Source organism: Equus quagga, chromosome 19 (genome assembly GCF_021613505.1).
Source record: "Equus quagga isolate Etosha38 chromosome 19, UCLA_HA_Equagga_1.0, whole genome shotgun sequence".
NCBI classification, from domain to species: domain Eukaryota; kingdom Metazoa; phylum Chordata; class Mammalia; order Perissodactyla; family Equidae; genus Equus; species Equus quagga.
Genome location: NC_060285.1, coordinates 663,822 through 679,012, shown reverse-complemented (window position 1 = coordinate 679,012; position 15,191 = coordinate 663,822). Strand labels below are relative to the sequence as shown.

General features: G+C 48.9%; 1 protein-coding gene across 1 annotated transcript in view; it reads right to left on the bottom strand.

Annotated features, from left to right (window-relative positions):
* TTLL8 (tubulin tyrosine ligase like 8) overlaps positions 1 to 15,191 on the bottom strand; it is a 47,508-nt gene that overhangs the window by 23,959 nt on the left and 8,358 nt on the right. Inside the window, exons 3-8 of the mRNA XM_046646038.1 lie at positions 14,906 to 14,997; positions 11,585 to 11,723; positions 10,719 to 10,792; positions 8,462 to 8,590; positions 7,030 to 7,144; positions 5,321 to 5,446 (exon numbers count right to left, since the gene is read on the bottom strand). Of these exons, the coding sequence (XP_046501994.1) occupies positions 5,321 to 5,446; positions 7,030 to 7,144; positions 8,462 to 8,590; positions 10,719 to 10,792; positions 11,585 to 11,723; positions 14,906 to 14,997 (675 nt within the window). The remainder of the gene's footprint in view (positions 1 to 5,320; positions 5,447 to 7,029; positions 7,145 to 8,461; positions 8,591 to 10,718; positions 10,793 to 11,584; positions 11,724 to 14,905; positions 14,998 to 15,191) is intronic.

Sequence of the window (15,191 nt, the reverse complement as noted above, 5' to 3'; positions counted from 1 at the left end):
AGGCTGTAACATATGTGTAATGGGGTGCCAGAAGGAAAGGAGAAAGAAGAAGAGAGGTACATTTGAAGCTGTAGCGACTAAGAATTTTCCCCAAGTTAATGTCAGAGAAACAACAGATCCAGGACTTAGAGAACACCAGACAGGAAAAATACCAAAAACAAGACCAAAAAGCAAAAACAATCACCTAGGCATATCATATTCAAACTGCAGAAAATCAAAGAAAAAGAAAAAATCTTGAAAGAAGGCAGAGGAAAAGAACCACATTATCTACAGAGGAATAAAGATAAGAATTACATCTAACTTCCCAGAGTGGAGTGAAACATTTAACATGTTGAGAAAAAAAACCCCACCAATATAGAATCCCATGTCCTGGGAAACTATCTTTCAAAAGTGAAGAGAAATAAAGACTTCCTCAGACAAAAACCAAAAAAATTGGAATTTTTTGCCAGTAGACCTGCCTTGCAAGAAATATTAAAAGAAGTTCTTCAGAGAGAAGGAAAATTACAAAGATCAAAAACTCAGTTCTGTGTAAAGAAAGAAAGAGCATTGGAGAAGGAGTAAGTGAAGATAAAATAAAAACTCATATTTTTCTTATTCTTAAATGATATGACAAAACAAATAATTTAATACATATTATTAAAAATAATAATAGCAACAACATATCCAAAAATTATAGCTATGGATCAGTGAAATGAATGAAACAATGATACAAGGCACAGGAGGAAGAAGCAGGAACAGTGTGTTATTATAAGATACTTGCACTACTGTGAAATGGTACTGTTACTTGCAAGTGGAGTTGGATTCATTGTAAATGTATATTGCAAACTGTAGGGCAACCACTAAATACATACATATATATATATATAAAATACATAAAGAAGTATAACTGCTATGCTAAGAAAGGGGAGAAAGTAAAACCATATACAATGCTCAGTTAAAACCACAAAAGGCAGAAAAAGAGTGGAAGGAAAAATAGGAACAGCGAACAAGAGCAATGAATAGAAAACAGTAACATATATGGTGGATGTTAATCCAGCTATATCAATAATCACTTTAAACATCAATGATCTAAATACACCAACTAAAAGAGAGATTGTAAAGTGGATCAAACAGTAAGACCCAACTGAATATTTTCTACAACAAAGCCACTTAAAATATAAAGACACATATAGATTAAAGGTAAAGGGATGGAGAAGTTATGCCAGGCTGACACCAAGCAGAAGAAAGCAAGGTGGCTGCATTAGTTTCAGAAGGCGCAGACTCCAGAGCAAGGAAAACGATCAGGTATAGAAAGAACGTTACAACATGAAAAAGAGATCGGTTTTCCAAAAACCTAATAATCCTCTATATGTATGTGTGTAACAACAGAGCATCCAAAATACATGAAGCAAAAACTGATAGAACTGCAAGGAGAAAGAGATGAACCAAGTATTATAGTTGGAGACTTCAAAACGCCTCTGTCAGTGACTGACAGATCCAGCAGGCAGAAAATCAGTAAGAACATCACTGAACTCAACAACACAATCAACTGGATACAAGGGAAATCTACAGACTACTTCATCCACAAAAGCAGGATGCACATTCTCCTCAAGCTCGAGTGGAACATTTACCAAGATATACCCCATTCTGGGCCAAAGAACACACTTTAACAAATTTAAAAGAGTAGAAATCATACAATATATGCTCTCAGACCACAGTGGAATTATACTACAAAGCGCAAGAGAAAGATAGCTGGAAAATCCCCAAATACTTGGAGGTTAAACAATACACATCTAAATAACATATGGCTCAAAGAAGAAAACTCAAGAAAAAATTTTAAATACTTTGAACTGAATGAAAATGAAAACATAACTTATCAAAATTGTGGGACTTAATGAAAGCAGTGCTTAGAGGGGAATTTATAGAATTGAATGCATATATTAGAAAAGAAGAAAGATCTAAAATCAATTATCTAAGCTTCCACTTTAGGAAATTAGAAAAAGAAGAGAAAATCAAATCCAAAGTAAGCAGCAGAAAAAAATAATAAAAATTATAGCAGAAACCCAGTGACAATGAAAACAGAAAATTAATAGAAAAAAATCAATGAAACCAGGAGCTGATTGTTTGAAAAGATCAATAAAATCAGTAACTACTCTAGCCAGGCTAACTAAGAAAAAGAGAGAGAGGACACAAATTATTAATATCATAAATGAAAAAGGAGACATCACAACAGATCTCATGGACATTAAAGGGATAACAAAGGAATATTGTGAACAACTTTATGCCCACAAATTTGATAACCTAGGTGAAATGGACCAATTTCCTAAAAGACACAAGCTGTCAAAACTCACACAAGAAGAAACAGACAATCTGAATAGGCCCATTTCACTTACTAGTGATAGTAAATGACCTTGAATAGTTCTAGCTATTAAAGAAATTGAATCAACAATTAATAACCTTCCAAAACAGAAAGCACCAGGCTCAGATGGTGAATTAGGGAGAAATGATACCAATTCTCTACAATCTCTTTCAGAAGATAGGAGCAGAGGGAATACTGTCTAACTTATTCCATGAAACCAGCATTACCTTATATGAAATCCAGAAAAAGACATTACACGGGACCAAAATCTCTCATGAACATAGATGCAAAATCCTAAACAAAATATTTGCAAATTGAATGCAACAATGTATAAACTATGACCAAGTAGGATTTACCCCAGGTATACAAGGCTGGTTCAACATTCAAGAATCAATTAATGTAACAGGTCACATCAACAAGCTAAAGAACAAAAATCACATGATCATATCAATAGATGCAGAAAAAGCATTTGACAAAATTTAGCACCTATTCACAATAAAAAAATCCCAGCAAACTAGGAATAGAGGGGACCTGCCTCAACTTGATAAAGAATATCTACCAAAAACCTACAGCTAACATTATACTTAATGGTGAGAAACTAGAAGTTTTCCCACTAAGATCAGGAGCAAGGCAAAGATGTCCCCTCTCACCACTGCTTTTCAACATCATACGGGAAGTCCCACTAATGCAATAAGACAAGACAAGAAAAGGTATACAAATTGGGAAGGAAGAAGTAAAAGTGTCAAGGATGACATGATTGTCTATGTAGAAAATCTGAAAGAATTGACAAAAAAACCCTCCTGGGACTAGTAAGTGATATAGTCAACGGCTTTCCTATATACAAGCAATGAATAAGTGGAATTTAAAATAAAAAATGTAATACCGTTTATATTAGCTCCCCCAAAATGAAATAAATACACAAATAAATCTAACAAATATGTACAAGATCTATATGAGGAAAACTACAAACTCTGATGAATGAAATCAAAGCAGAACTAAATAAACGGATAGATATTCCATGTTCATGACTCACTGTCAAGACGTCAGTTCTTCCCAATTTGACCTATAGATTCAATGCAATCACAATAAAAAAATCCAGCAACTTATTTTATGGACATTGGCAAGCAGATTCTAAAGTTTATATGGAGAGGTAAAAGATTCAGTATAGTTAATACAATATTGAAGGAAAAGAACAAAACTGGAGATTGACACTATCTGGCTTCAAGACTTACTATAAATCCACAATAATTAAGATAGTGTGGTATTGGTGAAAGAATAGACAAACAGATCAATGGAACAGACTAGAGAGTCCAGAAATAGACCCACATAAATATGGTCAACTGATCTTTGAAAAAGAAGGAAAGGCAATACAGTGGGAAAATGTATGTTCAGCCTCAACAAATTGGGCTGAAACAACTGAATATTCACACACAAAAACATGAATCTCAACACAGACCTTACACCCTTCACAAAGATGAACTCAAAAATTGATCATAGACCTAAGTGTGAAACACAAAACTATAACATGCCTAGAAGATAACATAGGAGAAAAACAAGATGAATTTGAGTATGGCAATGACTTTTTAGACAACACCAAAGGCACAATCCATGAAAGAAATAATGGATAAGCTGGACTCCAGTGGAATAAAGCTGGACTTCTACTCTGTAAAAGACATTGTCAAGAGAATGAGAAGACAAGCCATAGACTTGGAGAAAACATTTGCAAAAGACACATCTGATAAAGGACTGTTATCCAGATTATACAAAGAATTCTTAAAATTGAACAATAAGAAAACAATTGACCCAATTAAAAATTGAGCAGGGATCTGAACAGACACCTCATCAAAGAAGATATTCAGATGGCAAATAAGTATATTAAAACATGCTCCACATCATATGTCGTCAGGGAAATGCAAATAAAAACAACGAGATGCTATTACATATCTATTAGATTGGCCAAAATCTGGAACACTGACAACACCAAATGCTGGCAAAGATGTGGAGCAACAGGAACTCTCTCATTGCTGGTGGGAATGCAAAATGGTGCAGCCACTTCGGAAGGCAGTTTGATGGTTTCTTACCGAACTAAACATACTCTCACCGTATGATCCAGCAATCAGACTCCTTGGTATTTACCCCAAAGAGTTGAAACTTAAGCCCACACAAAAACCTGCACATGGATGTTTATAGCAGCTCTATTCACAATTGCCAAAACTGGAAGCAAGCAAGACATCACTGAGTAGGAGAATGGATAAATAAACTGTAGTTCATTTGGACAATGGAATATTATTCAGAGCTAAAAAAATGATCTATTAAGCCATGAAAAAACATGGAGGGATCTTGAATATACATTACTAAGTGAAAGAAGCCAGTCTGAAAAGGCTATATGCTGTATGATTCCAACTATGTGACATTCTGGAAAAGGCAAAACTATGGAGACAGTAGAAGGATCCATGGTTGCCTGGGTGTGGGGGGAGGGATGAATGGGGGAGCAGAGAGGACTTTTAGGGCAGTGAAACTACTCTGTATGATATCATAATGGTGGACACGTGTCATTATACATTTGACCAAACCCACAGAATGTACAAAACCAAGAGTGACCCCTAATGTAAACTATGGTTCTGCATGATAATGACGTGTCAGTGTAGGTTTATCAATCGTAACAAATGTCCCAAGCTAGTGGAGATGTTGATAGCAGGGGAGGCAGTAGGGGGAGGGGGTATATGGGAAATTCCTGTACCTTCCACTCAATTTTGCTGTGAATCTAAAACTGCTCTATTAAAGGGAACAACAACCAAGAGAAAAACTTCTGTGGTTTTGTAGGCCTAAACTACACTGTGCAGGAGCCGGTTCCCTGGCGTCCTCTTCCGTGGGATTCTTTGGAAGAGACGGGGTGGGGACAGAGTTCCATCCTAGACATGCTGCCCCCTGCCCCTCCTGTCACTGTTCTCCCAAAGCGGCGCAGCCTTGGCCCCCACACACCTTTCCTGTTGCTGGGGTCACTGTCACGGGCCTCCTCCCTCCTGCTCTTGGGTTTGCTCCTGTCGCAGGTCTGGTGGCTGACTACCCACTTGAGGATGCTGGAGGCCACTGTGTGCCGGAAGTCGTCTGAAAGGACACCAAGGCCTCGGCCCCTCTGCCTGCACTGGGGACCTCGGACCTTGGCCAGCGCCAGCCATTCTCAGCCCAGGCATCCCACAGGCTGCAGGGGCCTCACAGCCCTCTGAGGGGCCAGGACTCCTCCAGCTGCCCACCTCTGCCCCCAGACTCCACCTACAACCTCGCCTTTCTGCCTCCCACTCCTCTGCAGATGTGAGTCCAATTACATCCAAGACATCCACCTTGGCCGCTCACCCACCCTGGCAACAGGCCCAGAGGCAGGACTCAGACACCCTTCCCTGCCCCTCTTCTGCCCCCCAGGGCCACAGTCCATGGGCACCCATACCACCTCTCCCTGCTCCTGTGTCCTCAGCCCTGCACCACAGGGAACCTTCTAGAAGCTCCCCTGCTGACAGCACCAGGACCCTCCCCCTCACGAGAGCCTCTCTGGACCTCCCCTCTCTGCGGATGGCCGGGAGTCTGCCTGTGCCCACCCAGCACAGAGGCAGCTGTAGGTACTGCAGACCCGGGTTTGGGGCTCAGCTGGGCTCTGACCACTCGTCGTGTGCCGGGGAGGTGGCCAGCACCTCTGTGATGGAGCCCATGCCATGAGGCCTCTCCCCACCCCAGGTCCAGGCTGACCATGCCCTCCTGGGGCTCTGCAGGAGCTGCCTGTACCTTCTCACCCAAACCTGCTCCTTCCTCCTCCAAGTTCGGGCCACCCCACCCAACACTGGCCTACCCAGCAGTTGCTGTCACCCCGGAAACCCATAACCTGAGCTCCCCTCACTGGCCCCTCACCCCAGCCTCTTCCCTCCATCAGAACAGATGCCCCTGAGCTAGCCCCCCGACCCCTAGTCTCTGTGCCCTGTGGATGCGCAGGCACACTGCCCTTGCCGGGCTGGCCTGTCTGCTCCCTGCCTGGTCCCCAGGTTCCCTCTCCTCTGGGTCTCTGTCTGGTGACCCCTCTGTGAGCCCTTTCCTCCTTTGCACTTCTCACACCAGCCCCCATGGACCACCTCCTCCTGCCTATACTGTGTGCTCCTGGGAGCCCCGTGGTGGGGTCAGGGCATCGGGCAGGGGTCCTGGGCAGACACCACATCTTTACAGCCCCCAGATCAGGTGCTCAGGAACACGGTCACCCCCTAACAGACACCTCCCCACCTGCCCTGACCTTCAGCCTCTCGGCAGGTGGACTCAGCAATCCCCCCTCTGTCCCTCGTTCAGAGCCTGTGGTCCAGAGTGTGGCCCAGATGGTATGTGTCAGCACCATCCCCATGCCAGCCTCTCCCAGACGCCCCATCAGAACGGAGCTGCTGACACCTGGCTCCGCAGTCTCTGTAAGTTCCAGTGCCTCCCCTCCCACAGATGCTTGGAAGTTTCTGGACTAGCCCTCAGAGCTGAGCCCCAAGGTCTTAGGATGGGACCAGACCCTCCACCATCACCCGCCCCCAAGTCCCCAGCCCTGCGGCTGCAGCCATCCCAGCCCCCTTCCCAAGGCTCCTGCAGCCGCCTCTGCAGAAGGTGGACCAGAGAAGGTGCTGCCCACGTTCCCAGCCCCAGGTGGGCTCTGCCAGCCTCCAGCCACTTACCCAGGAATTCTTGCTTCTCACTCTCGGTGCAGAGGCCGTAACAGCGTGGGAAGAAGGAGTCAGGGTTGGCCTGGGCGTACCACGGCAGGCTCCGCATGTTCAAGCATAGCCCGATCTCCAGAGACAGTGGCACATCAGGCCCCACAGGCCAGCTGGTCCATCTCAGACCAGCCTGAACGCCCGCAGGCCTGGCCGGGCGGCACCAGCTCCAGCGGGCTCCCCTCCTGGAGTGAGCCCCTCCCCAGCCTCCCAGACCCTCCTGCCCCTGGCCAGCTGGTCCGAGCAGCCAGACAACCCGACCTGCAGGCCAGGGCCCTGGCTCATCCTCTGGTCAGTGGCAGGTGCAGCAGGCCCAAAGGGGTGCGGGGGACTGTCTGAGGGTGCCCAGCGTGGTAGGCTTTGCGTTCACCTCCAGGTCCCAAATGGTGCTGGGCTCGGGCCCAGGAGAGGCGAGAGCAAGCAGGAGGGTCTACAGCATGGCTGTGCCCACCACTCTGGCCCCATGGACATGATATGAGTTGTTAAAGAGGCCTGGTGGGGAGTCCTGGACCCCAGGGTCCAGCTCATCACCCCAACTGGAACAAAAGGGCCAAGAGCCGGGGAAACAAAGCACCTGCTGGCCACCGGGCACATGGGTGACCATTCCACACGGGGGCTTTGTGGGGAGCCTGGCCTGACTGGGCCGCCCACAGGTACCAACCACACCTGAAAGGATGCCAGTAGCCCAGGCCTGGTGAGGATGTGTGGAGGCCAGACCCCCACAGGGAGCCCTGGGGCAGCTGCAAGCCCCGGCCCTGACCCTCCGTCAGCTGTGCCTCTTGAGGGGATGGCCCCTGTTGCCAGGGAAGTAACTCTCCCCAACCTTTCCTAAGCCAGTGCACACAGGCCCCACCATCCTGAGCTAGACACACCCCTGAACCCCAGCCCTCCGGGTAGACGGGGATGGCCGCCTCCAGGAGGGGCTGTGCGGCCAAAAGGAGGTGTGAGTGGCAAGCGCTCGGTGTGGTGGATGCTATGTCAACGGCTCTCAGCAAAGCCCCTGCAGCTGGAAGGCCCAGTGCAGCCAAGGGTGGCCTGCCCCCTGGGACCTGGAGCCCTCCCCGGCCAGAGCCTGGTCAGGCTGTGGTGGCCGCCCCACTTGGCCTGTGTGCCCATAGAGGGTACTTCTGTCCTCAGAGCCACCTGGGGATGCAGTGAGAGGCACATGGGGCTCCAGGGGGCAGTGGGTGGCGCAGGTGCTGAGCGACTCTGGGCACTGATGCTGGGTAGTGGCCACGGCCTCTGGCTGGGCCAGGAGGAGGCTCAAGTCCTGGGGAGGAGCCCCGAGGTGACCAGTCCACGTGTGACTCTCCCAGCCACAGGGTGCTGGCTTTCAGGAGGTGAGGGGAGGCCGCACCTGCTCCCGCCAGCCTCTCCAAGCCCTCCCACTCACCTTGGTGGTAAAGGAGCCCGTCTTCCAGTAGTGATTCAGCATCTGGTCACCGTTCAAGCTGTGATAGTCAATGACGTCCCTTTTGATGGTCCAGAGGAAGTACGGCATTTCATTTTTTACCAACCTGGACTGGCAAGAAAAAACCTTTATCTACACCCAGCATTCGAGGTTTGTATCCTTTGACAGTTAAGATTTAACTAAGAGTGAAGGAACCAGATTTTAAATGATACGCAGATTCTAACTGTGGACCTGTGGTCTGCACTGCGCCCAACACATCTCCCTCAAGGGCCTATGTGTCCTGGGCGTGGGAGCAGCTGTGACCGCACAGGGTCTCTGCTCTCAGGAAGCAAGCACCAGACGTGGGGCTGCGAGTGGGGTCCGACATGCCTGCCCCCGTGGGTGCCTCCGTCCAGCTCAGGAATACACCATGTGTGGACACAAAGTGGATGCGCTGCTTCATGACCTGGACCCCCGGGAGATGGGCTCCTCCTTCAGAGCAGGGGGGCAAGGCCCACCAGAACGTAGGGGCCTCGGAGCAAGGCTGAAGCTAGACTGGGGTGTCTTTGGTGATTGTGTTTACAAACAATGGAACACGTTTGGTCAAAATTCTAACCAAAGAGAAACAAGGAAAGGAAAACATTCTCCAAAATTCTACCCCCCAGAGATGACCCCTGATCCAAGACCTTGGAGACCCTACAGGTTCATTCTCTGCAGACTGGCGTGCGTGGACACACCTGTGTCCTGCCACGTGGACCCCCAGCTCATGCAGGACTGGGCTCCTCCCACGAGGGAGCTGGGCCCCAATGGCCAGGGCACCTCCTGAGGCTCGTCCTCGCTGCTCACTGTGTGCGGCCCAGCCTTCCTTTCTTCCAACTCTGAGCGTGACATCTGTAGCGTGTTGCCGCTGTCCCACGTGTCTCACTTGTTAAAGCGTGTATGAGCTCTCTTAGATGGGAGTACGAAGAGCAGCAGTTGGCTGCCCAGGCACCGCGGATGAGAAACAGCATCAGGACAGAGCTGCTGCCTGCCTGCCCCCAGGGATGGCTGCCTGGCCCCGGCCCCCCACACTCCCTCCCACCTCCCTGCATGCGGCGCTGCCCAGTGTCACATGCACCAACTTTTATAGAAACAAATCAACTTCAGGCGCTTAAAATAACGTGAGCATCAGCCTCTTCAGGTTTTGCCTGTTTTTCTATTTGACTGTCATTTGTTACTGATGTGTGAGTGCCTTCATAGTCTGGATATTAGACCTTTTAGATTATGAACACTGCAAATACCTCCCCTACTCTGGCTTATCTTTCTGCCTTTTTCTTTGAAGGTTTTGTGCATGGCTGTGCATCTGCTTGTTAGTTTAGTTCTCTGCATGAGCCACCACCACAGTATGATGACTGATGGATGGTGGTGTTGTTCCACGACCAGAGAAGGTCCCCGGCCGAGGCGGTGAGAGTGCCGGGTCTCCACCACTAGACCAGCAGGGCGGGCTCTCTTTCCGCTTTCTTAATGGTGTCCTTTGAGGAACAGGCACTCTTATTTTTAATGTAGTGCAATGTGTCAGATTTTCTCCACGGTGAATGCTTGTTGGTCTTGTTCTAAATTTCCTCCCTCCCGTTAAATCACAAGTGACCCTGTGCCATCTTCTGGAGGCTTCACGGTGTCACCTGCGTGTGTCGCGAGGAGGGCCCACCTCTGCCCTGTGTGGACGCCTTCTGTCTCAGCACATCTCTGGCAAGTCCACCTCTGCCAGCTGACCTGCCCCTCAGCTGACATCAAGGTCACAGGAGCTGGTCCCGTCTGGGCTCTCTTCCCCGCACAGTCGGAGCGTGCGGCCTTCACCACCGCAGCCTCACGGAGGGTGGGCTCACTCTCCCGTCTGCGCTCTCTTCCCTGAGCAGTTGGGACGTGCGGCCGTCACCACCGCAACCACGCAGAGGGTGGGCTCACTCTCCTGGCTGCTCTTCGAGGGCCTTGGGCTGTTCTGATCCCCCCACAGAACCTCCACAGAGCTACAGACACAGCTTGTCAACTTACACACAGGGGTGGACACAGGGACACACACACATGCACAGTATGTCCTGCAGCCTGTTGCCAGGGCTGTCCTACTCCCCAGCCCAGCTCGGGAGGCTGGCATGCCTTTGGCTTTGTCAGCCCTCCCCCAGGACAGGGCTGCGGGCACTGAGGCAGGGAACCCTGCGAAGAAGCGCGGTGAGGTCGCGGCTCAGCCACGGGCCCCTGGGGGAGCTCACAAGTGGGGACCTACCATCACATCATGGATGTCGTCTGTTTTCTCCAAAGCCATGTTTTCATTTTCTTTGCCTTCGGCACATTTATTTTCTGCAAACACAACACGCAGGAGAGACATCAGATGGCCTCCCAGCTCAAAAGCCCAGGCACAGGCACACTCACCATGATGGCCCCTGCCACTCAAGGCCAGCACAGCACTGGCTGACTTCTGAGCAACCTTGTCTCCAGGTGCCTCTGTGGGTCCTGAGATGGAGCAGGGCCAAGTCAGGCTCAGGTCACATCCACCCATCTGCCAGGTGCTATGCCAGGGATGAGGGACCCTGGGTGTGGGGTGTGAAGATGGCCAGGGGGTGAGCATGTGGAGAGGCACAGGGATGCAGGACCATGGGGGTTGCTGTGGGTCTCAAGGACCATGTGGGAGCTGGCCCCGTGCATACTCCAGGGCCAAGAGGACAGACACTTGGTGCAGAGCAGGAGGCCAGGCCACGGGCAGTGGGTCTGGGAGGACAAGACAAGGGGCCAGGGTGCAGTTGCACTGCAGGAGGCTGAGGAGTGACCTGTGGGGAGCTGAGGTCAGAAAAGGGACCATCAGGGTGTGGAGAGTGGGGACACCAAGGAGTGACGAGTACCAGGGTTTGAGAGTGCTTGCCCAGGATGTGGACACCTGGGGTCAGGGAGGTTGGGAGGGTGACCTCTGGGGCAGGCAATAGGGTCTTCTGCCCCCCAAGGGAGACCCCAACACATGCTGGGGGAGGCCTAAGGCACAGGACCTGCAGGACCATCCCAGCATCCCTCCTGGGCAGTGACAACTCGCAGTTGGGTCCTCGTGACAGAAACAGGCAAGCGTCTGACAATAGAAGACAATGGCCTTAAACACCTTACCCGTCGTCCCTGCACTCTCATCTCCCACGTTCAGAGTGACCTTGGGCAGAAAGTGGAACTTCTTCTCCACCCAGCCCTTCCTCCGCAGGATGGCCCGGATCACTGGGTAGTGTCCGTAGATGGAGAAAATCTTCTTTTCCTCAAATTGAAGAGCATGTTTTGAATTAAAGAATTGAAAGACAAGTTAATTCTTTCTCTGTAAGAGGGGTTTTCAAAGCAGAATGGACTGCACCAGCAGGAGGACACCCACATCATGCTCCCAGAACACCCGAGAACACACAGACACGGTGCGCAGGGCTGGGGCAGCCACTGGGCAGGGTCCACTCTGTAGTGTGTGGGTCTGCTTCCTTGTGCAGCCTTGCACACAGATATCCTGGGTGGGTGTGACCAAATCAGGTGAGCCCCTCAAAAGAGGGTCCAGGGCTTCCCTGAGGTTAAAGATTCAGAGCAGCAGAGACTCTCTCCCCACCGCTGGCTTTGAAGAAGCAAGGTGCTGCAAATCCTACAGCCACAATTCTACCATCAATTCTACCACCAAGCTGAGGGAGCTTGGAAGCGGACCATTCCCCAGTCGAGCCTCTGGATGAGACCCCAGCCCAGCCAACACTTCATTCCAGCTTTGAGAGACCCTGAGCAGGGGACCTGGCAGGGCTGTGCCTGGACTCCTGACCCACAGAAACTGAGATAATCAATGGGTGTGCTTAGGCAGCCAAGTTCAAGGTGATTTGTTACACAGCATTGATAGCTCACAGGTCCCAATGGGAGGGCATGCTCACATCAAGAATCTGGAAACACGTCAAGATGCTGGTGCCTGTGGCTGGAAGCTGTGAGTCCAAGTTCCAGCACCCAGGCAAGACCTGGCAGGGCAGAAGACCTCCCTGAGCCTCCTCCTACTTGGAAAATTGGTCCAAAGCCTGCCCTTGACACCCAACAGGGCCATGCACAGGGACAAGAGGGATGTGAATGAGCCTGATTCACAGCAGGGGCAGCTCCTGCAAAGCCATCTGGCCATCCCCAAGACTCTGCTTAATTGTAGTTGAATTGAACAACTTCAGAAGAATTGATTAATTTCAATAAGTTAGCAGAAAACAGTTCCTAAGGGAACTATAAAAAGAATAAAAAGAGTATAAGACTTCTAACATTTAAGAGAGGGGGAAAATGGAATTTAAAAAAGTAATCGGTCAACAGGAGGCAGGAGAGGAAAACAGAGCAGATAGGACAAACCGAGTGACTGAAATGAGAGGGCACACTCAGGAATGTCTGTGAACGCCAGTAGGTTAATTATAGACACAGACACAAATGCTTCAGCAAAAGGGGAAGTGTACAGATCAGAGTTTTTTCAACCTAACTCTATGCTGTTGACAAGAGAAAACCAAAAGCACACGCCTGCAGATGGGGAGGAAATAAAAGAGTCTAAATGGGGACAAAACAGACTTTAGGAAAAATAGATATCACTGAAGTAAAGAAAATCATTGCATAATTTTTACAAAAGGTTCAATTCACCAGAAAGATACACTAAGAGGACTATAAATTATATAAAGCAAAAATTGACAGAACTACAAAGTAGACAAATCCACAGTTTTAACAGGATATTTTGACATGTTTCTCTCAGTGAAGGACAGAACACACAGACAAAAATTCAATAAGACTAGAAGATTTGAACCACTCAAAAAACAAACTCTACCTTGATGACCAGGAATAGGGCATCTACATCTACTTTTATATAAATTAACAAAATGTGACGTGGAAAGCAAGTCTGTACACATTTCAGTGGAATAACATCATACAGGTTATATTCTCAACCACAATGCAATCAAGCTAGCAATAAATAGCAAAAAAACTAGACAAAAATCCACAGGTATAGAAATTAAGAACTATGCTTTTGGGGCCGGCCTGGTGGTGCAGCAGTTAAGGGCACATGTTCCGCTTCAGCAGCCTGGGGCTCACCGGTTCAGATCCCCAGTGCGGACATGGCACCGCTTGGTAAGCCATGCTGTGCTAGGCATCCCACATATAAAGTAGAGGAAGATGGGCATGGATGTTAGCTCAGCGCCAGTCTTCCTCAGCAAAAAGAAGAGGATTGGCAGCAGATGTTAGCTCAGGGCTGATCTTCCTCAAAAAGAAAAAAGAACTATGCTTTTAAGTAACACATGATCAATGAAAAATAATGACATGAATTAGAAAATACCTTGAACCACATTTCAACAAAAATATTTGAAATGAAAGCTGGTGAAATGCAGCTAAAGCAGTATTCAGAGGGACGCTAGTAGCCCTAAATGTTTACATGTTTTAAGGTTTCAGAAGAAAATCTGAAAATTAATGAGCTGGTATAGTTCTATTTACATGAAATCCCAGAAAGGACAGTGATAGGAAGCTTAAAAAGCACTGGGATTTGGGATGGGGGAGGGGAATGATTAGGGGCCAGAAGCAACTCTGAGATGATGGAGTGTTCCTGTCATGACTGACCACATCATCTGCATGCGCTGTGCTTCTCTCTGCAGGTGCATCTGGCTGGCACAGCCGAGTTCTGCATGGGGATTGGTGGACCTTGTGTGTGTGTATTGTGCTTCAGAAGAAAGTGAAGGGAATGAGCACGTTCTCACGCACTGATATGTGTTGGACCTCTTAGTGCTCCCACACGGGCCTGGGCTTCTGAGCAGCCAAGCATGATAAAGATACGAGAATGCAGCCCCCTCCCCAGAAAAGGCTCTTCGTGTTCTCAGGGCAGCAGATGTGGAGCCATCTGCTCCCATTTAACAAATACAAGCACCTTCCTTATTTCCCCCAGACCCCAGTGTTCATACCCATCCCTGAGGAGGGGTGACTGTGCCAGCTGCCCCAAGTGAGCTCCGAGGGTCATAACTTCCCAGCTCCTCTCCTGAGGTGCAAACCCCGTCTGCACACACAGGCGACATCTGTCCCCACTGTGTCACCCAAGGGGCCTGGGGCGTGGGGAACTGATACAAGGGGTTCTGTGAGTCACTGAGTCTGTCCCAGACCTCGTCTGGGATGTGCATCGCCCTGGGGCCACACGCCTACCTCATGGCTGGGGGAGAGATTTTCACCATTCACGTGTCTGCACTTTTCCAATTTTGAAAGTACTACCTATTTCAAAAGAACAGCTAAAATAGAAAGTAAGTCTGGCCTGAGCCTCCACTGGGGGCCAGGCCCAGGCCCAGGGCAGGAGCCAAGGTGTCCACAGCCAGGCACCTCGGCCGAGGAGTGTCAGAGGCAACAGATTCACTCTACAAATTCCAAAATAAATTTTCATTGTTAAAAAGTACCCCTCCCTACAGAGTCCGAGTCCGGGAGAGCATTTACCTTGATTGCTTTTTCCGTTAATTGTTTTGCTATTTTGTATCTGTCTAACTTGGGGGAAGAAGTCAAGTCACGGGAAATTCCTTGTTTTAACTCTGCAAAAGAGAAACAGACATCAAGGCACAGGAAAGAGACCCAGGAGTGCTCTAAACAGCGACATTCGGATGAGACCCCAGGCCTAATCACAAGGGTCCCATCAACTTTTCACCATCCCCCGCCACCGCCCACCTGCCCACACACCTGTCACCTGCTCTGTCCTGAGCAGACCTGGGGGCTGACCCAGGCCCAC